We start from the raw sequence: 20,521 nt of genomic DNA, 5'->3' as shown, positions 1-20,521 counted from the left end.
AGTCAGTGCGCTCTATAGACTTCAGCCTAAATCGTCTAATGCATCAGCTCTTTAATATATTTATTTAAACTAAATAAAAAAATTAATCTGTTACTTAATTTAAAAACAAGATAAAATTCATCATAAAAAGATTCATCTTAATAAACGCTGAACCTCCACTTTTGTTGATGTAACATCCGCTAGGTAAATCTTTTCGTAAAAAATATAACCCATGTCACCCGGACTTTTACAACGAATCAATTGACACCTCATTTACCAAAATCGACTCAGTAGTTTAGACACTACAGTGGAACACACCGAATCTGGATACAAACATACATACATAGACTGCTAAAATCATAACCCTTTTTTTTATCTTTATTTACAGAGATTATTCGCTGGGCGAATATGCCTCTCTATATAGCTGCAATATAGTGCATTCTAAATCAAAATTAATCTAGATTAAAATCTAACCAGTAATCATCTTATATACTTACATATGAAAGAAGGAATAGGATTGGCCCTTCCTTCCTTTTCCCTTCCTTTTGGCTTTGCCGCAATCGGGTAAAAATAGATAAAGTTGGTGTAGCTGAAAAGGACCCTGGTGAATAGCAAAACAAATTAAAATTATTTCTTCTTTTTATGCAACTGAGGGGCGGATAGTTTAACTTTTCCAGGGAAGTTTCTGGCAATGTTTTCTTCCTTGACGGCTTTGAGGAGGTCTCTCTCGCGATTGGTACCTGCTTTGTCCTTGAGGAACACCTGTACAGCTGTTTTGGCTGCTTTACCTCTCTTGTTGGTGCCTGGCGTTAGTTTTACTTTATACCTGGTGAATGAAAATTTAAGTTTTTATTTGCTTGGAGACCCAGCATCATCAACATCTTGGGGCGACTAAATTAGTTGGCACGTGGATGCTTGGCATGATAAACTGCAGCCATTTATAGCATGGATCTTTCATGTACCGTGGATCGCCGGGCTAGTAGACTCATTGGTGACGAAGCACTGGTGAATTCTATTCAAAGTTTGGAACATTTGCCAATCTATCGGTATTCTACAGGATATATTGCACAGAATTACAAATAATACTCACTTATAATTGAGCACCGAGGAGTACGGCGCCACAACCGGTACAGCGAACAGTAGCTCATCCTCCGGGAAGGGATTGCCGGTTAATTGACACAGCATCTCTGTGTCCGCATCTGCTCCCGGCTGATCCGTCTGCAACAGACGACAGTGTCCTTGTGTTGTTGTGTTAACTCGTAAGTAGGCGATAATTTTAAACTACGTATTACGCTGAATGTTTAAAAATATTGACGCATTAGCTTACGCGCATGCCAAATTTAAGCCCGATTCGTCCAGTAGTTGGAACTGTGTGTGTTTTTGTGGGGGGCAGGGGGGGTGCACGGACGCACACACACACACGCAGCTCCAACTACTGGATGAATCGGGCTTATGCCGCCTTAAGCCCGCCCGCTCGATGATGATGATGATGATGATTGTTAGATTGTTACCTCCGGTTCAAGTTCGGGCTCTTCCCCGTCCGATTCAGCCTCCAGTATGAGCGGCGCAGGTTGTGGTATCTTTGCTTGTCTAATTGCTGCTTTGCTCTTCGGTTTGCTGGCTTGTTTCAGTGCCTTCTTCGACTCCTTCGAGGCTTTATCTGGCTGTAAATAATAAAACCCGGTCAAGTGCGAGTCAGAGGCACATACGAAGGGTTCTATAGGTGCCATCGTATATGAAATAAGACTTTTTACTTTTTTTGTGTGTAACCACAAATTCAAGGTTTTCGGATTTTTTCCTTTACTTGGGCTATAAGACATTGGTCACCTGCCAAATTTTATGATTCTAGGTCAACCGAAAGTGCAATATAGGTTTTGATTCCCCCCAATTGATAGACACGACAGACAGACAGACAATAAAGTGATTGTATAAAGGTTCCTTTTTTTTCTTTTGCACCCTAAAAATTAAATTCGTCTCAAAGAGCAGCGACCATGCTTTACAGGCTTACAGCCAACAGGATAATACCTGCAACTTCGTCCATCTGGATTTAAGGTTTCAATTTAAATTCTGTGGGATCTCTTTGATTTTCGGGACAAAAAGTAGCCCTCGCCCGTCTTTGAGATGCAAGCTATCTTTGTACGGGTTAATATCAGTTAAACGGATGCCCGTAAAAAGTTATAATCTAGCCCAAAAATAAATAAATAAATGACGATTCGTATCCTTCCCTTTCGTCAAAATCGATTTTTTGTGATGTCTCTATGATTATTCTACTTCTATCTCACCTCTCCATCATAGATTCTAAAAGTTTTGTGTTGTTTTATAAGCTCTTGTCCATCAAACGCGCAATTCTGTTGGTTTTTAACCTTTCAAAGTTGATATGTTCTTACCTGTAAAAACTCCATCATCGCAGCGCGGTCGTCATCGTCCTGGTCCTTGTACTTTTCTTTTATCTTCTTAAGCTTGCTCTTCTGGCCACGCTTTGTCGTCGGCTTTTCTTCTTTCTTCTCCTCTTTCTTCTGTTCTTGCTTCTGCTTCTGTTTCTGTGGTTTGTTGCCTTTCTTAGGCAGAGCGGGGAATGCAAATGTTTTGTCGTCGCCTGAAAATTACAAAAAGTATAACAACAGCAATTGACTATAAACCGGTGCAATAAATCTTCACAATATCTAGTCTATACATATATAAATAAGTAGTAAGGGTTTGTCTTTTTGTAATTATTTAGAAAAACAAAAATTATCTACTAATTTACAAATACAAATTAACACCAAACAATCCATACTAATATTATAAATGCGAAAGTGTGTCTGTCTGTCCGTCTGTCTGTCTATCTGTCTGTCTGTGTGCTACCTTTTCACGGCCCAACAATTTAACCGATTCTGACGAAATTTGGTACAGGGTTAGCTTATATCCCAGGGACGGACATAGGCTATCCCAGAAAATCAAAGAGTTCCCACGGGATTCCTAAAAACCCATTCGCTTAACCGATTTGTATGAAGTTTGGTACCGTGGTAGCTTGCGTCCCTGTAATTGACATAGGCATTTTATCCCAGAAAATCAAACAGTTCCCATGCGATCTTTAAAAACCTAATCCACGCTGAAGAAGACGCGGGCATCCTCTAGTATTAAATAAATAATAATAAACCATCCTCTTGAATCACTCTATCTATTGATGAAAACTGCATTAAAAGTTTTAAGCGCATAGAAGAACAGAAGTATACAGCATGCCTCTTACACTCTGTATGGTACTTACTTCTGTCTGAAACTTCGGATATCGTTCTCGTCTTGGATTCTATAATCACTTGGCCAGTTCCGTGATCCACCTGAAAAAATACACATGATAAGTAGAAATATAATATTATTTTAATATATAGTTTTAAAAAAACCGGCCAAGTGTCTGGCCAATCCAACTCAGATATTTTTTCTGACATTTTGCATGATAAATCAAAAAATTATTATGCATCAAAATGAATAAAAATCTATTTATGAATGTACAGGTAAAGCCCTTTCATATGATACACTACTTGGTATAGTTATTTCATTTTGAAAATTGAAAATACTAACTATTATTACTACTATTATTATTTTTATTTATTATTATTAATATTAAATATTATTTATTTTCCGAGATAAAAACTAACACTAAACTAAACTATAAAACAACTATAAAAACTAACCTATGTTTGTCTCTGGAATGCAAGCTATATCTATATCTGTCAAAATCGGTTAAGCAGATGGGCCATGAAAAGGTAACACACATACAAACTTTCGCATTTATATTAAGTGGATATTGGGCAAGGCATGGTAAACCTAAAAAGAAATTAAAATAGCACCTTTTTAACCAACCTTGATATGTGTGTCGAAAGCTCCCTCGGAACTGTCACTATCTGAATCATTCTCTTTTTCATTCTCCACTGCATTATCATCTTTCTTTTGTTCTTGTTCACTTTCATCTTTTTCTTGATCTTGGTCTTGTTTTTTCGGCCCCTTTGATTCTTGTTGTTTGTTATCATTATCATCGGTGATGTCTTGTAGTGATTTCGTTTTTGTATCAACTGTTTCTTCAGATATCGTGTCGAGAGGACTATTTTGTTGTGTCTCTTGATTATCTTCTGGCGGTTCATCTGTTAGTAAGACAAAATCTTAGACAGGCTCATAGCCATAAAGTTAACTTGTCATTGGGTTAATTTTAGTCAGAGTCTTATTATAATTAATTTGTCATTGAGGTAATCTTAGTAAATTCTTATAGTTAAATTGTCATTAAGGTAATCTTAATCAGTCTTACAATTACTTTGCCATTGAGATAAACTTCCTAAGAGTCCTATAATTAATATTATGCCATTGAGCCGTTCAGAGCCCTATTTAATTTGACATTGAGATAATCTTAGAGTCTAAAAATTCATTTGTCATTGAGGTTATCTTAGTTATAATTTTTTAGCAATGAAATTTTGCAAATCACGTCTTGTTGGAGTTAGCTACAAAAGATCATCAAAAATTTAAAGTTGCCAGCAAAAGGTGTCCTATATAACTAAGCTTACCTTCACCGTCATCAGACACGATGATCTCCTGTTCATCTTCAGTATCCTGGACAGAAGTAACTTCAGAGTTGGTGTCATCACTAGCGATGCACTTCCTTTCGTCTCTGTGTTTTTCTATACAGCTGTCTTCCAGCTAGGTAAACAACAATCAAACATTATTTTAGAAGTTTTTAGCTTTGTTTTTAATTTTGGTTATGGTGTTACCTAGACATTTTAAATGACGTCACCAAGGTTAAGTTTCGTCGGCTAGCTACAACAACTCATCAAATATCTAGAACTCAGTTCTAGTTGTTGTAATCCATATTTCATTTTTTGCAATTACATGGTTAGTTCTTACAACCGACGATTTGCAACACGATATCAAAATAACTAATGAAATTTTTATTTCATAGATAAAAATCAAAGCATCTCATAATATTATAATAGACTGGAGTTCTTGATGAAATTTATTGATTATGTAAACTCATCCATTTAACTTACCCTAAACATAAAACTGAAGCCAAACTGAAGATGCTCAGGTACCAAGTAGTTCTTCTTGCCTCGAATCATGAAAGATCCAGTGGTCAGGTACTCTCCCGTTGGTGCAGACTTGGATACTTGATGTCCATATACCCACCACGCTCGAGTTAGAACTTTGGCTTCCCAAGCAACACTGTTAAAATATGATCACGTGCCAATTTTTAATAAATCAAAAGATGCTGCGGAGTGAACAGATCCTACAAATGTCAGAAATAGCGAATAAGCTTTAACATAAACTTATAATGTTTTGATTTCCACGTAGATATCGGTAGACAACAACACTCATAATAGCTCGATGGCTTTTAGAGGTACATGGAAGAACAGGGTTGGATTTAGGATACTTCTTATTACGTACCCACAAAAGATCTAACGCAAAACTTTTTTTTTGCCCCCGGGCTTGCGAATGCAAGAGGCCAATGAATGCTTATAAAAAACTTTCGTAATCATGCACAACTTTTTGTTTGACCCCAGCCTTGAAGGGTTGCCGAATGTAAAAAGGGAATGAAAAAGGCTATTATTATGACATACCTGTAAGCGACAGCGGCTTGCCCCGCCTCACTGAGGGTCCGTGGCGGCGGAGGGCCGGAGGGACATTTGATGACAACGGAGGAGGCCCCTGTTACTTCTGCGTGCACGTAAATATCGGTTGATCTCATGTAACGTTTTACTAGAAGCTCGTTTTGTTGCTGATCGCGACCTCCTATTACCTGCGAGCAATAAAGTCTATTTGTAATACTCTTTACTATAGCAAAAATGTTTCAAATCCTTTCCAGGACGCAAGATTTGACAGAGTTATGCCTACTATATAGTTTTAAAATATTCCTCTCTCTCTCAGTGTGTTTGAGAAAGATAGAGAGAGAGTTATAGTTATAATTTTTATTTCAATGTTGTAATAAAAACATTAAAAACTGGAATCAGTCTTTGTCTTTTAATCAAACTGGTTAGATACTGAAACATTCTAAGACAGAAAGCATTCAAGAAAATTCACAAAACGTTGTTGAACATAATATTGAAAAACGATTTCCCTTTTATCGTCTTAGGAGATGTACTGACTTACCAAGTAATTATCAGATGAGATGAACCAGAAGAATTTCTCGAACCAATAAGTTTTTCTTGCTTTGGTAATGTTGCTGATTGTGTGAGCCTCTTTCAACGTTTGTTTGGTTTTCCTTTCAGCACTTTTAAGCGCCTTATCCGCGGATTCTACAGTTTTCTGCTGTTTCTTGGCAGCATTCCGTTTTTGATCGTAATATCTTGAAACAATTACAATATTACTGATAATATCTTCAAATTTTTTCTATTTATAATAACAATCCACATTTTTGTCATACTTTCTGTGAAATAAAGCTTTCTTTCCTTTTGGTAAATTCTTCACTAAAGTAAATAACGAAAAATGTTGGACTCAATGGAGTGCCTTAGGGTACACCTTTATACAGAATTGTAATATTTGATTTAATTAAATGTCAGATGTGATAATATATCATTTGGCAAAAGGTTAATATATCACATAAAATTACATAAGATGCGGCTCATACAACAATGATCTGAAGAGTCAAAAGCCTTTCAAAAATCCATATATAACAAAATATTTCTGAGATACGGTAGATTTCTTAACTTACCTCCTAGCGTTAGCAAAAGCAGTCAATGACAGGTCTATATCAATCATCATCGGTTTAAGCTTCCCTGTTTCGTCACCATCATCATTTTCATCATCTTCATCGTCATCATCATCATCGAAAACATAAGGATCTTTGAGTAGTAGCGTGATGTGGTTGGTTTTAAGTTTGAGTTGTTTAATGGCTGAAGCCACTGGATCATTGTTGTCTTGCGCAGTTTTAACTAGGAGCTGTATGTCATCCCAGGACATCTGAAGGTAATATTGTAATTTTATATATCTTGTATTTTTTACTATCAATTTTGAAAAAATATTAATTTTTTTCAATGTTGTTTTGTTTTTACATGTCAAAAGAGTTGATTTTATATTGGCATTCACAAAAGCTTACACAAGCCTAAATTGGAAAATAAATAAATTGATTTAAATAATTAAGTCACCTGGTTAGCAATAGCAGTCTGTATGGCTAGCCTAGCTTGCTCCACCAGAGGCTCATTTCGAGATATCATCTCTGCAGCTTTCCTGTCTTCTAGCTGAACTCTTTCTAACTCTGTTATTCTTTTCTCGTGGTCCTTTCGAACGTTCTGGAGCTTCTTCATCGCTTCACGTTCTACATGAATTGTCTGTAAACAATATTAAAATAAATGGAATTTTCTAAGCCAGAAAAGAAACTTATGAAAGAAAATAATTTGAACCTGAATTATGGTTTCACGAGCTGTCAGGCAAAATACTCATAGACATAAACATAGAATTGAATAGAATAGAATAGTAGAACAAGACTTCAGGTAGCGGGTAGTTTGATACAACCTGTGACAGGTCGAACTTCACCTCTGACAGCATCACATCTATCATGGCCACCAGTCACAACCTATGCAAATGGGTCGAATTACTATCGATGATTCTAAATCATCCTATTAAACGTGAATGAAATTAAGAATATTTTGAACTTAATATCAGGTGTGAATTTTTGCTAACCTTGAGATCAATTTTTTGTCCCTCCAAAGCCGAGAAGAACTCATCAACAGCTCTGTCGAAGGTATCAAACTCTGCATACGGCTGATCCTTATTCTGCCGATACAGCATTGGATGGAACTCCTGATTGGTCAGTAGGAACGTCGAGCCTCCTTCAGGGTTTGGACGGTCTTCTTTCTTCTGGATAATGTAGCCCTTAGGATATAAATTAGAATACATAAGAGATGTGATTATTTTTAGAAGACTGGAATGCCTATCTTTGTACATTGTCCAACTAAATTTTGGCTAAATGGGTAAGCACCATAGAGATTAGTCATCTTGACTCAACTTGTTACTCTATGACTCTGTCAAAGAACCATTATCGACAATTCTTTTTTATTGAAAAGGTACATCAGGTTAGTTTTATTCTTTGACGAAGGTTTGATGAATTAATTAATTGTTAATTAATTAGTTAATTGATTAATTAAATAACAGAAAATGTGAGCCAAAACAACAATTTCTGAAAATAGACGATTTATCCAAAAGTTAAAATTAAGATTAGAAGGTCTTCTAGAAAGAACTGCCATCCTAACAAAGAGTGCAATAAGTCGAGTTTTTGGGCAAATTGACTTAAGACCATATCCGTAATCAGGAAAATGAGCTCTATATTTTCGCCTTAGACATCTTTTTTGTATCTTCAGTAGTTTCGGTTCTGTTGGTTATCAAAACTGCAATATGTAATAATACGATTTGTAAGTAGCTAATCATAACCGCGAAAATCTCGAAAGTAGTCGAAACCTAGTTATTGCTCTCTTCGTTAGGACGGCAGAGAAGCCCCCTGCACTTGGCTCATCTCAGGGCCGCAGACTTTTAGAATGTTTGCTTTCCATTGACCTCAAACCCTACCTAGAAGTCGTAAAATTTGGCTCCTCCATGCACTCTATAAATTATACATTGTCATGAGCATATTTTTTTATTTAGTTTTTATACCTTTGCAACCTGCGTTTTCCCAGTTTCAATGAGCATCTCAGCCTGTTTCAGAGCTGTGAGCAACTTATCCAAGTGCTGTTCTATCTGGAAGCCCTTGTTAGGGTCGGCACTGATCTTCATTGTACCTGATAAGCCATTTTCTTGCAGTACATGGTCTATTACTGCTGCACCATATTCTAAAAGGAAGACAGTGGATTAGATGATAATCTTGTTCAACCACTTGGCTTTTTAGGGTTCCAAATTCTGTATCTCTGTAGTGTACTTCTAGGGTACTTCTCGATGACTTAGATAATGAAATTTGACAGGTAGCAATATCTTATAAAATCCGAAAACAGGGAATTTGTGATTACATCACAAAAAAGACTGTTATTTCTTGTACGATGGTATAGATAATAATGAAGTGTAGTAACTTGACTACTTACCTAAGTTAGGATTAAGTATCTTTTTAAGGTTGTCTCCTGGTCGACTGTTGGCGAGTATTTCCTTCAAAGCAACTGCGCTCGGTGCCTCATAACTAGTTTTAGCTCTGTCTAGTGGATATTTTTCTTTTACAGCAAACCTACAATTTTGCAGACACTTATTACATATGAAGGTCTTCGCACACACACAGACTCCACTTCAACTCAACTCAGAGTAAAGCATGGAAATGTGAACTTATTCTGTTCCATACAATGAATTCTCAACATTAAAGTGTCAAATTTAAGTGCACGACGCGTGGACCGTGCGTAGTCCACGCGTTGTATACTTTTTCCAATTGAATATTAAAATTCCAGCTTAAAAGCTCATATTTTCATACTTTACTTGAGTCCAGTTGGAATGAAGTAGGTGTTGAATCTGTGTAATGTGTGAACACCTTAAAACTTCTTTTTCACTTTTCAAACGCTGAATGATTTTGACATTTGGAATAGAGATAGCCCAAAGGGTAATACTGAAAAATCTAAAAGTTCTTACGTGATTTTGAATAAACGTAAATCCATGTGGGCATGAGTTAGTAACACATACAAAGAAAACACATTTTTACCTAATTTTATCACCTTCCACATGTGGCCTCAGTACATTCAGAATCGTCCAATCACAGTCAGTCAGTACAATGTTACCCCTGTCGTACAACTCCAGTATGACATGGTACGCCGCCTCGCCACTGCCAAATTGTAGGTCCACTATTCTGTCTATACCAAGCTGGTTTAGCTTCTCTAAGCGTTTGTTCTTTAGATGCTTTCTGAGCTGAAATTTGGTTTCTGGTTAAATACAAAACAACCAGGAACAATGGATTTTTTTTATGAATTAATGATAAATATTTAAGTAAAATATAATTCAAATATGAAATAAAATAATTATTAAAATATCTCAACAAATGAAAAAGTTATGGAACTTTAAAGTTGAGCTTTGTAATTGTAAGAATAATTTTGGTTCATAGGGTGCTCCAGGGTGTGTGTTTACTTAACAACTTGTATTCACTTAGTAATAAATACTTAAATAAAAACAAGCAGTTGTACGTCAAATATCTAAGAAGAATGCTAGAGCTCACATGCAACTTAGGTTAAGCAATTGAGGTGATTTATAGTGTGATAATTTCTGTTAGGTAAAATGACGTCACATTCGTGTAAGAGACTGCAATCATTGTGCATTAAAAATTATAATTCTTAAACTTAAATATAATTAATTTCCGCTCCAAAATTCAGTTATAAGTAAATCTATAAATCAAAGACTGGTCCAGAATATTGAAATCAAAATCAAATTGATCAGAAAACAAAGGAGTTGTTCAAACCTTCATAGTAAATCCTGATGGAGCCACATTCTTGGGCCATTCAAACTGTGTAGTATGGAACCTATTGCCTGATTCAAGCAGCAGAACAGACTTCTCTTCTGATCTCTGTAGACGTATAACATAGGTTCTATTGTCTATGTCATAAACTTGATTCACTCTCATACCTATTAACCTGCAAAAAGTTCTCAAATATTATATTACTTTCTTATAATAACTGGCTCTCTGAGCACAGATTTCTTCTCAGAACAAGAAGGGTTTGCCTATAGTCCACCACACTGGCTAACTGTGGCTAGTTTTGTCTATGTATACACAAAAATTTGCATACAAAAAAATATTATTAACCTATGAATTCACTCTCAACCTTTATTTTGTTAGCCAATGGTGAATTTAAACTTTTACAATTACCTTTGTAACTCTGCAACCATGCACACTATATCGTAAGTATTGAATCGGTTCTTCATTTTGTAATAAAGGTTTTTCGGAACAAGATAAATAAACTTCTGATATTGATAACAAAGTGTTCTGCAACTTGGTTTCCTTACAAATGGGTATCCTACAGAGTCCTAGGGATTTCAAATGGATTTCAACACTTGTTATTGTATATTACGGTGCCCTTTTCTTGAAATAGTTTTTAAGTAAAAGAAATTCTTTAAAAAATCACATTTTGCAATAAAACGATTTTTATCAATTTTTGCTACGTTTCCAATAAACTTTGACATTTTTTGACAGTTAATTTGACAGTTTTTCTTCTTTTTTTTAACTGGCTTTGCGGCTCTGGCTTAAAGTCTTTAGCATCGACAGAATTTGAATTCCATGGAATCCCATGAACTTGAATGCTGTGAAAATTTCTCAAAAAGTCAGCAGAAAAACTCAGACTAACGTGGTCCGAGCCTTAAACCAGCTTAAAATCACAAAACTACGTTTAAGTCACAGATTAATAGGGATATGGTATGGGATATGGTGGCTCAAAAAGATCATAACTCAGAGCCGTAAAGCCAGTTCAAAAAATGGATATGGTTTGTACTATGTGTCGTGTCAGTGGTTAGTGGCATAATATAATCCTACTCTATGGTTAATGGTTACGTACTCTTTGCTCTGTGTTTTATTTACAAATTACAATGTTTGGAGGTTATGTTTGCTTAATAATATAAAAAATCTTTTCATCTTCTAATTAAATTGTTTAAACGCACATAATATATATATACTATACCATGGGAGCGGAAGATTTACAAGACTTTAAGCTAAAACCAATGAAATGCGAACTTAATTTTCTTAGTAAATCAGATGGATCGGCTATCCTCTCGCAAGGTAAGTAGTTAATATTTGGAATTTGCAATCATTTTCTTATCCTAGAAGAATCAAAGAATGTTAAGATGTTAACAGTATGTAGCTACTATGTAGATATTGCGTTGATATTATTTTCAATTTTGTAAACAAACTTCTAACCTCCAAAAACTTTTATGATGTCTGTATCCTAATAACAATTTATGCATTTTGCAACAGTAAGTGACCCTTGAAACATTGATAGAGCTGTGTGGCTTTTTCTTTTTTAATTTTGGCTGTCCTCTGAAACTAAGATACTTACAGCCATGTACAGCCCATATCCTTCTCCAGAATGCAAGCTGTTTTGTGTTAAGTATTTATAATCAGTGTTTATCGAACAAATAGATATTTTGCATAGAACTTGCACTTATAATATTGCTATGAAATTCCTCCATGATTTGTATATCATGATTGTTTTTCTGAATTTTCAGGTGATACAGTAGTGCTAGCGAGTGTGAATGGCCCACTGGATATCAAGACTACCAGTCAGAGCATAGAGAAGGCCACCCTTGAGGTTTTGTTCTGCAGTAAAGAGGGAAAACCTTCTGTCGCTGATAGGTATGTTTTTTGATTTCTTTTCTTTAGCTAGAATTTCCTAGGAGTGCAGTACCACCACATAGAGACTGCAATGTAATTAACAATGCAATGTAGTTACTGAACCCTTGTCTAACTTGGATCGATAGTTTTGCTGTCTGTCCGTCTGCTAGCCTTAAACTGCCCAACAGTTTAACCAATTTTGATGAAATTTGGTACAGAGTTAGCTTACATCCTGTGGGAGGACAAAGGCTACCCAGAATTTTATCCCGGACAATCAAAGAGTTCCCACAGGATGTTTAACAAACCTAATTCGATGTGGACAAAGTTGCAGGCATCATCTGGTATTGAATATTTAGTTGTCAATAGACGTTACTGTCAAACATGGCTCGCTAGTAATAAGCCCTTCTTATAATTCTTATATTTATTACAGTTCAATCTTTTTCCAGATATAAAGAGAATGTGATCCGACAGACTTGTGAGACAGCTATACTGGGCTGCCTGTACCCTCGCACTGGTATCAATTTGACTATACAAGAGCTAGAGAACTATGGAGGGGTGAGTGTTTTTATGGCAATTTCGGAATTCCTATAAAAATGTTAACATTAAAATACCGGCCAAGTGCTAGTCGGGCAAAATTATAATTGGAATACAAAAAAGTATTCCAATAATTATGTTTTGGACACAGCAAACTACTTTATAAATTGTTAATTCCATTCCAATATTTCTTGTTTAAAATTCAGTATATGGTGCATATACCGGAATTTCACCTAACCTAACCACTTTAGTTTTTAAGATAGACCCCAACACAAAAATGGTCTAAAACTATATACGGCCCACATGCAAGAGGAAGAAATAAAAGTTTGGTAACTCAATCCGTCTACGAGTTAGAGACTCGTGATATGTGGACAGACAGTCAGAATGACATTAATAAAGCTTCATTTTATGCTTTTTGCAGAAATCTAAAACAGCTAAAGCGAGTTTGTTGATTTGTCCAAATGAGATTGACTGTTTTAGTCCGCGTTAGGTTGCGAATTTTGCAAGTGCGATTTATAAAAATGGTAGTCTTACTAGCTCTATTATATTAGGATGACAGCTACAATGTCACGATCACAATCATCTCTGATTGGTTGACGCTCGCTCACTATTGGCTGGCATTGTTGCAGCAATAATAGCATTTTAGCCAATAACAACTATTACGATTGTAATAATGATAGATGCAGGCTTTACAGAATCGAGCTACTTTAATTAGGTTTAACTCATGTGGCGGTAATTTATCATTTGAATTACTTTTGTTGCAGTTACTAACGTGTGCAGTCAATAGCGCTTGCCTAGCCCTCATTAACTCCGGCGTGGCCATGCGTCACGTGGTGGCTGCTTTATGCTCCGTCGTGGACGAAGTGGGCAACCTTGTACTGGAGCCCACGCATCAGCAAGCGCAGAACGCCAGGGCGAAACTGTACTTCGTGTTCGACAGCCGTGACAAAAACCTTGTTACTGGTGAGCAATCTTTGTTAAGAAAAAATTGCTTGTAATAAAATTTATTTATTAGTTCAGCAGCTTGCGAAACTGAAGTGGCACTGAGTTCGAAAAACCGATAGACGTTGGGGTCCCAAGGTGCTAGAATGGCGACCTCCACCGGCGACCTCTTAAATTGCAAAGCGCAGCATTGCAATTTAAGACCCTTACTAGGTGGACAGACATCATCAAATACGCTGCCTGATTTCAGTGACTTCCTGCGATTCATTTGATGTAGTATAGAAGTAGGCGTTATTTTGTGGAAGTCCATGATACGTACAAGGAACCAAAAGCTTAATTTTCTATGATTTGCTAAACCAGACAAATTACGCGATGTACGTTTCGTCCCCGCACCGCAATTAGGCATTGTAAGGTCTACATCTCCTGAGGATGCTCCAGTAAACGTACGTCGAGTGGTTTGTCTGGTCTGGCAAATTAAGCTTTTGGTTCCTTGTTTATCATGGACTTCCACAAAATAACGCCTGCTTCTATACAACATCAACTGATTCGCAAGTACCCGCTAGCGGCGCAAGACCGTGGCGTGTGAAAGTCCCTACAAGAGACCTGTGTCCTATCAGCTATGTCTATGTGAAAGACATCAGGATATGCTCAGATGTGTATTTTTTTTGGTTGCAGGTTTCACTGAAGGCAGTTTCAGCGAGGACACGTACGAGGAAGCATTGGCTCAGTGTCGTCTTGCTAGTGATGTAGTATTCGACTTCTACAGAGATATTGTCAAGAAGTACTCCAGGGTTATTTGACAGTGACATGTCGCTTGTTGAAGCGGGACTTTTGTATTTTTAACCAACTTCCTATCCGCTGGTGAAGTTAGTATAGGGCTTTCTCTGTTACGTAATCCCATAGAAATTATGAAGACAAATAACTTAGTCGGCGGCCGTTAGCCATTTTGAGTGACCTACCAATCACACACATAGAAAGAAAGAAAGAAAAAAAAAAATTTTATATTTGAAAGCTGTGTCACACAATACCAGTTATGCCTATGGGTTAGGTTATACACGGTGAAAATTTAGTGGTTTTAGAGCCAGGGCTATATGAACTACCCTTAAGCAATACTATCAACTAAAATTGTTTGTTTTGGAAAACTAAGCACTTTAATTATTTGATAACAAAAAAATATTTCGACACAAACTCGAATCTGTGAGAAACATTAGTAGTAGGCGGCGAATACGCATGCGCTCTGAGTGCAGGTGCCCGCGCCGCTCTGAGTGCCGGGGCCCGCGCCGTTCTCGGTGCAAGTGCCCGCGCCGCTCCGAGTGCAAGCGCCCGCGCCGCTCCGAGTGCAAGCGCCCGCGCCGCTCCGAGTGCAAGCGCCCGCGCCACTCCGAGACAAAGCGACCTACTACGTTCGCGAATTTTCCCAAACAATAAATTCTCGATTCAATTTTTTTTATTTTAATACTAGGGTTAATATGAATGGTCGAAATGGATAGTACTGCTTGAGGCAATTCACTTCGCCACGGCTCTCGAACCACTAAATTTTCACCGTGTATAGGTGTTCTCAAATGAATTCCGAATGTTTTTGACATAGATAGTTCTCTTATAGAATACGGAAAACATAGTTTTGTTTGTGATGGCTTGGCTGTGTTTTTGTCACTGTCATTTTTATGTGATTAAATAACAGAGAGAGCCCTATACTTAATTCTCTCCGTGGATTGAGTTAGCTGTTGCTCGCGACTACGTTCGCCTGGATTTAGTTTTAAAAAACCTGTGAAAACGATTTTCCGCAATAAAAAGGAGCCTATATCACTCGCCAGGCCTTTATAACCATGCGAAAAAATCACGTTGATACATTGCCCTGTTGTGGCGTGATTGAAGAACAAACCAACAAACAAAATATACAGTTATTTTTGCATTTATAATAGTAAGGATGTGAAAATCAAAAAGATAGGTCCTTAAGGTATAGCCGCTGTGCCTAACCTATTTTTAAATTTTTAATAAAATGTAAATAACATTGTCATTATATTAAGATATTGCGATTCATATTTATTTTTATGTAATTGATTCTTAATTGTTAGAGTAAATTAAAAGTAATAAATAGATTTATTCTTGAGATAATTCAAATATTTTTTACTGTTCCCTTAATATTTCTATTATCTAGATCCTATAATAATCCTTTGCCTCGGTCTAACACTGAATGATGCCACAGAGCTCATTAGTCATTTGACACTGGTTGGTTCTACATTGCTGTTTCATTGAGTCCTATTAAAATAATTTTTAGTAGAAAACCTTCAATAGTAGGTAGGTACTACCGTGGTACCCATCTGGGTATCACTGAAGTACCATTGAATGTTAATTTGGTTATTCCCAAGTACTTTTAAAAGTATAATTGAATAATAATATATTTATTTCTATTTCTAATGAGTAGGTAGGTACCTAATGTACTTCTCATTATCTCAAATCACAGGCAAGTGAAGTAAATAGCCTAGTGAATGTGCAAGAGGCAGGTAATTGTGCGGCGTGTTTGTGATGCTGATCTGAGCCGCTCCCGAATATAAAGGACACAAGCGGCGTATTATAAATTGTTTTGCTGTAAGACCGGTGGTACACCGATATGATTCACTTAAATTTTTTAAAATGTTACAGTGCCCAGCAAACAACTTGAGCATTGACGCGATTGGCTGACGAATGGCACATGCACGACGATTTTGATACGTCGACTTACGCTTCCTGGATTCGCCAACTTTCTTTCAATAGTTACGCTCTTCAGGTCCAAGTTGTTTGCCGGGCACTATAACTTTCTCCTTGCCGTCATGTTGGCACCATTGCAGTTCCTAAGTTCCAAGGAATAAAGCGACGGTGTACATATCTATGCAATGGTGCCAACATGACGGCAAGGGGCAAGTTAAAACATAAAGGAAAAACACTCATAAAAAGTTGAATTCCGTTTAATCGTTCATCTATAATACTTAATTGGTCCAGCTCACCGACTCTTAGCTTTACGCTTTACGCTTAGTTAGACGGGAAAGAGAGTATTGGTCATAGCTAGCTGATGCCCGCGACTTCGTTCGCGTGGATGTAGGTTTTCAAAAATCCCGTGGGAAATTTCAAATTTCAGCCAAATACGTCCAGTAGTTTTTGCGTGAAGGAGTAACAAACATACACACATATATACACACAAATATTTAGCGTGATTAACATGGCTAATGTATTCTTTAAAAAAGTGCATTGTGCCCACACCCTAAATAAGAAGTATTGGCGGGAAAAAAAGGACAACAAAAGATGGCGGATCGACGCGATCTCATGCAAATGGCGGCCTCAAAGCGACGCCGCTCATTTACATGTCGCTGATGCGTCCGCGAGCGACACTCTTGCTCTGTTTGCTTTACTTACAGAACTGCATTGTTCCGACGAATCGACCGCTTGAATCAAATACCATAATAGTCAGGCATACTTGAGTTAAGTTTACTGGATTCCGTAGAAATTATGGTTACTAAGAATTTCAATTAAAAAGATTGGGCTAAGTACCTACTTCGTCATTCGCATTATCGCATACCTACCAATCAATCTTGCACCATCAGCAACAAAAATATTCTTTTTTTTCTGAGTTAAAAGAAATTAGGGTTCCGTACCTCAAAAAGAAAAACAGAACCTTTATAGGATTACTTTGTTGTCTGTCCGTCCGTCGTGTCTGTCAAGAAACCTATAGGGTTACTTCCTGTTGACCTAGAATCATGAAATTTGGTAGGTAGTTCTTATAGCACAAGTACAGGAATAAATCTAAAAACCGCGAATTTGTGGTTACATCATTAAAAAAAATTGAAATGTGTTTCAATTTAAAAGTAAGATAACTATACCAAGTGGGGTATTATAATAAGAAAGGGCAATACGTATACATTCTAAAACAGATTTTTATTTATTTTTATATGTATGATAGTTTTTGATTTATCGTGCAAAATGTTGGAAAAAACACCTGAGTACAGAACCCTCAGTGCGCGAGTCTGACTCGCACTTGGCCGTTTTATTTTTGTAATGTAACCAAAAATTCACTTATTCACGACAGGGCGCCATCATACCCAATGTGCCGCGCGGAGGCATCGCGGCTGCAGCGCTACGGCCGCGCTGCTTCGTAAATTCAAAAGATTCTTGTGTTGCCCGTCGACTAAGTAGTCGGGCAACTATCGACCGTGCGTAATGGGCCTACGTGTTCTGTCACCCCAATGTGTTAGCACCTTTATTAAATTGCACATGTAAAGTAATGATGATAATGATAACACTTAGCAAAGGTTAACGAAGTGCATAACGCAAACAACATGTTTGAAGCCTTCAAAGGCTAGATTCGTTATCGACGGCTCATCTATTTAGGTCGTTGGCCACTCGCCTAGTGAACAGGCAGTAGGTACTAGGTGCAAGATTAGAACGGGACACCGTGGGAAAGTGACTGCGAAAATTGCACGATGGCATACCAGTTTTAAAGAAGATCTATGCCTACATTACAGATTATGAGGATATAGGTACGTATAGTACGCGACAGGTAGAGATGGCAATTCAAATTCAAATTCAAATTATTTTTATTCAATTAAACTTTTACAAGTGCTTTTGAATCGTCAAAATAATCTACCACTGGTTCGGAATGCTGTTCCTACCGGAAGAACCAGCAAGAAACTCGGCGGTTGCTCTTTTCAAATGTACAATTTACAATAATATGCCATACTGTATACAAGCAATTGCGGCGCCGTGTATTGCTGGAGCGCATCAAATCCAAGCTTTTTTGTCATTTACATAATCTTCGATTGTATAATAAGATTTTTTCAGGAGCATACTTTTAATAGATTTTTTAAACTTGTGTAAAGGCAAGTCTAAAATTGATTGTGGAATTTTATTATATCAATCGGGGTAGCACACCCGCAAAGCCCCTGCGTTAACCAGGTGCGGGATACCGCGGGTGTGAGAGGTGTCATACCCCGATTGCCATCTCTACCTGCCTTAAAAATCAGTCATGTGCGATTCGGATTCGCGCGCAAAGGGTTCCGTACCATCATACAGGAAATAACACCTTGTTTATTTTTAATTTTCATGGTGGCCATTTTGTTAAGTTTTTGTTATAGTGGCTATAAAAATACATATTCTGCTTATCACCGCTTTTTAGGGTTGCGTATCCGAAAGTTGTCAATGGGACCCTATTGCCAAGCCTCCGCTGTCCGTCTGTCTGTCCGTTTGTCAATCAGCGGATCATCTTGTAAACCGTAATATGCCTACCTATTACAGTACGGTAAGTTGTCAAAAAGTATGTATGTCTATTGCCACTATAACAACAAATAACTAGTAGTTAGCCCCGATTTGGATCTTTCGGTGGGGCTTCTTACCAGACCAGACCAGAGACAAGAAAAAAAGTTCTAACAGCCTCTAGGTACTTCGAATCAAGGACCTTTTATTATAAGAAGAAGAGCACTCATCATAGATAGCGCTTGCCACTGCGCCAGGTAGGTCGTCGCTTCTCAAATTGCCCCACCGGAAATCGAACCCAGGAAACCTCTTGTCAATGAAGTAATGGTCAATTTGGCCTGACATTTTGTGTTCGTTAAACGCTCGTACCAGGGTTGCAGCTGATGTAAAAGGTTAGATGGGTTATCTCGATAGGACCTCGTCATTTGGTCCCTTCGTTGCCAATCGATTTGAAAATATCGTGTGAATTTGAATAGTTATTACTGTATTTGCATTTGCTATTTACACCTGGTATAGGCTTGAAGTTCAAACCTACCACGAAGATAATGTTTATGCTCTTTGGTAGGTCCCTTATCTACTTATAGGTAGGTACTTTGTTAACGATAATTTTTAAAAGCTCTTTTAATAAAGTTTTAATAACTAAAGTTAGTCAGTGAAATAAAAAAAACAGTTTTTACTTCCAGTTTCTACTAGGGTTGCCAAAACTTAATTTTTAATTTTCTTATTTATTTCTTCCTTTATTTATAGCAAAATGTATGGTACTTAGTTTCTTTATTCATTGGAAACATATTCTTCTCAGTATATACCTACCTAATAATTGTGTAAAATGCCGAAAATTAACTTTAAGGTACATTCATAGCTAGTAAATTTAGATAGGTAGGTAATGGTGATAGAGATGCCAAAGTAAACTTAAGTTTACTGGGTACATTTAGAACCCTCGTAACTTTAGTATTAAAACTAAAACCTCGTGGGTTCTAAACGCATCCTGTCTGAGAAGAAGCCCTCAAACGCTCAGGCGGTTATTTTTTTCATTACTTTTGTGGATGCAAAAATGTAGAGCGAATAAGGCAAGTAAAAAGAGTAGGTAATGTTGATTGTAAAATCAACACATAAACAGGCTAGGCACATAAGCAAGTAAGTAATACATAAAACACATCGGCCATCACCCGCCGATACAAAAGCCATAAAAAGCCCATAATTTGGTGAAACGAGTCGGGATTTACGAGGCGCAAGCCAGTAGGCGCGCGGCCACGCCCCGCTATTATATCAGGATCTCAAAGTAGGGTAAAATTGGGAGTTGTAGCTCACGTCTCTAGATAAAGCGCGGCGCGTCTAGCGGTGTAGCTGCACCGCGCCGCGCATCGTATAGACGTGAGCTACAACTTCCAATTTCACGATCGATGTTAAATATAATCAGTAACAAGAGAATGATCAGGTTGTCACAAACTCCTCGAAGATGATTCAATGGTGATATTATTCTTGGATAGCCTACTTATCGCTATTGACATCTCATTTTAGCATTATTTGGATTTATATAAGTAATCGTTTATTTTAAATCGTTCAACAAATTACTTTTAATGTGTCAATTTCAGATAAATCCTAATGACTCAG

The 20,521-nt window shown here is 37.2% G+C and overlaps 2 protein-coding genes across 3 annotated transcripts; one reads left to right on the top strand and one right to left on the bottom strand.

Annotated features, from left to right (window-relative positions):
• Positions 1-195: 195 nt before the first annotated feature.
• LOC123874738 (nuclear export mediator factor NEMF homolog) lies at positions 196-11,069 on the bottom strand. 2 transcript variants are annotated; one of them, XR_006797998.1, is made up of 19 exons: positions 10,757-11,069; positions 10,352-10,523; positions 9,605-9,807; positions 9,006-9,142; positions 8,584-8,759; positions 7,618-7,809; positions 7,083-7,265; positions 6,650-6,897; positions 6,088-6,283; positions 5,559-5,737; positions 4,992-5,163; positions 4,512-4,644; positions 3,820-4,097; positions 3,227-3,296; positions 2,367-2,575; positions 1,491-1,643; positions 1,070-1,197; positions 518-805; positions 196-344 (listed from the first exon to the last, which is right to left on the bottom strand). XR_006797998.1 is itself a non-coding variant. In XM_045920222.1 (18 exons), the coding sequence occupies exons 1-18, from the start codon at positions 10,810-10,812 to the stop codon at positions 607-609; spliced, it is 3,084 nt and encodes a 1,027-aa protein (XP_045776178.1). In that variant the 5' UTR covers positions 10,813-11,069; the 3' UTR covers positions 196-606. The 2 variants fall into 2 exon arrangements, 1 of the variants encoding a protein (XP_045776178.1); XM_045920222.1 differs by having other exon boundaries at positions 196-805.
• Positions 11,070-11,456: 387 nt separating this feature from the next.
• Positions 11,457-14,787, top strand: LOC123874741 (exosome complex component RRP46). The gene is made up of 5 exons (XM_045920227.1): positions 11,457-11,659; positions 12,106-12,232; positions 12,658-12,766; positions 13,510-13,708; positions 14,363-14,787. The coding sequence occupies exons 1-5, from the start codon at positions 11,563-11,565 to the stop codon at positions 14,485-14,487; spliced, it is 657 nt and encodes a 218-aa protein (XP_045776183.1). The 5' UTR covers positions 11,457-11,562; the 3' UTR covers positions 14,488-14,787.
• The last annotated feature ends 5,734 nt before the right edge of the window (positions 14,788-20,521 follow it).

Source organism: Maniola jurtina, chromosome 19, assembly GCF_905333055.1.
Source record: "Maniola jurtina chromosome 19, ilManJurt1.1, whole genome shotgun sequence".
Lineage (NCBI taxonomy): Eukaryota > Metazoa > Arthropoda > Insecta > Lepidoptera > Nymphalidae > Maniola > Maniola jurtina.
This window is presented reverse-complemented; position numbering and strand designations above follow the sequence as displayed.

Excerpts from the sequence above, each read along its gene's own strand:
- LOC123874738 (XM_045920222.1), bottom strand. The coding sequence starts at position 10,812 with ATGAAGAACCGATTCAATACTTACGATATAGTGTGCATGGTTGCAGAG. Across the intron at positions 6,898-7,082 it reads AGACTGCTATTGCTAACCAG|ATGTCCTGGGATGACATACA; the intron begins GTGACTTAATTA and ends TATTACCTTCAG. Across the intron at positions 3,297-3,819 it reads CTTTCGACACACATATCAAG|GTGGATCACGGAACTGGCCA; the intron begins GTTGGTTAAAAA and ends GTATTTTTTCAG.
- LOC123874741 (XM_045920227.1), top strand. The coding sequence starts at position 11,563 with ATGGGAGCGGAAGATTTACAAGACTTTAAGCTAAAACCAATGAAATGC. Across the intron at positions 11,660-12,105 it reads ATCGGCTATCCTCTCGCAAG|GTGATACAGTAGTGCTAGCG; the intron begins GTAAGTAGTTAA and ends CTGAATTTTCAG. Across the intron at positions 12,233-12,657 it reads AAACCTTCTGTCGCTGATAG|ATATAAAGAGAATGTGATCC; the intron begins GTATGTTTTTTG and ends ATCTTTTTCCAG.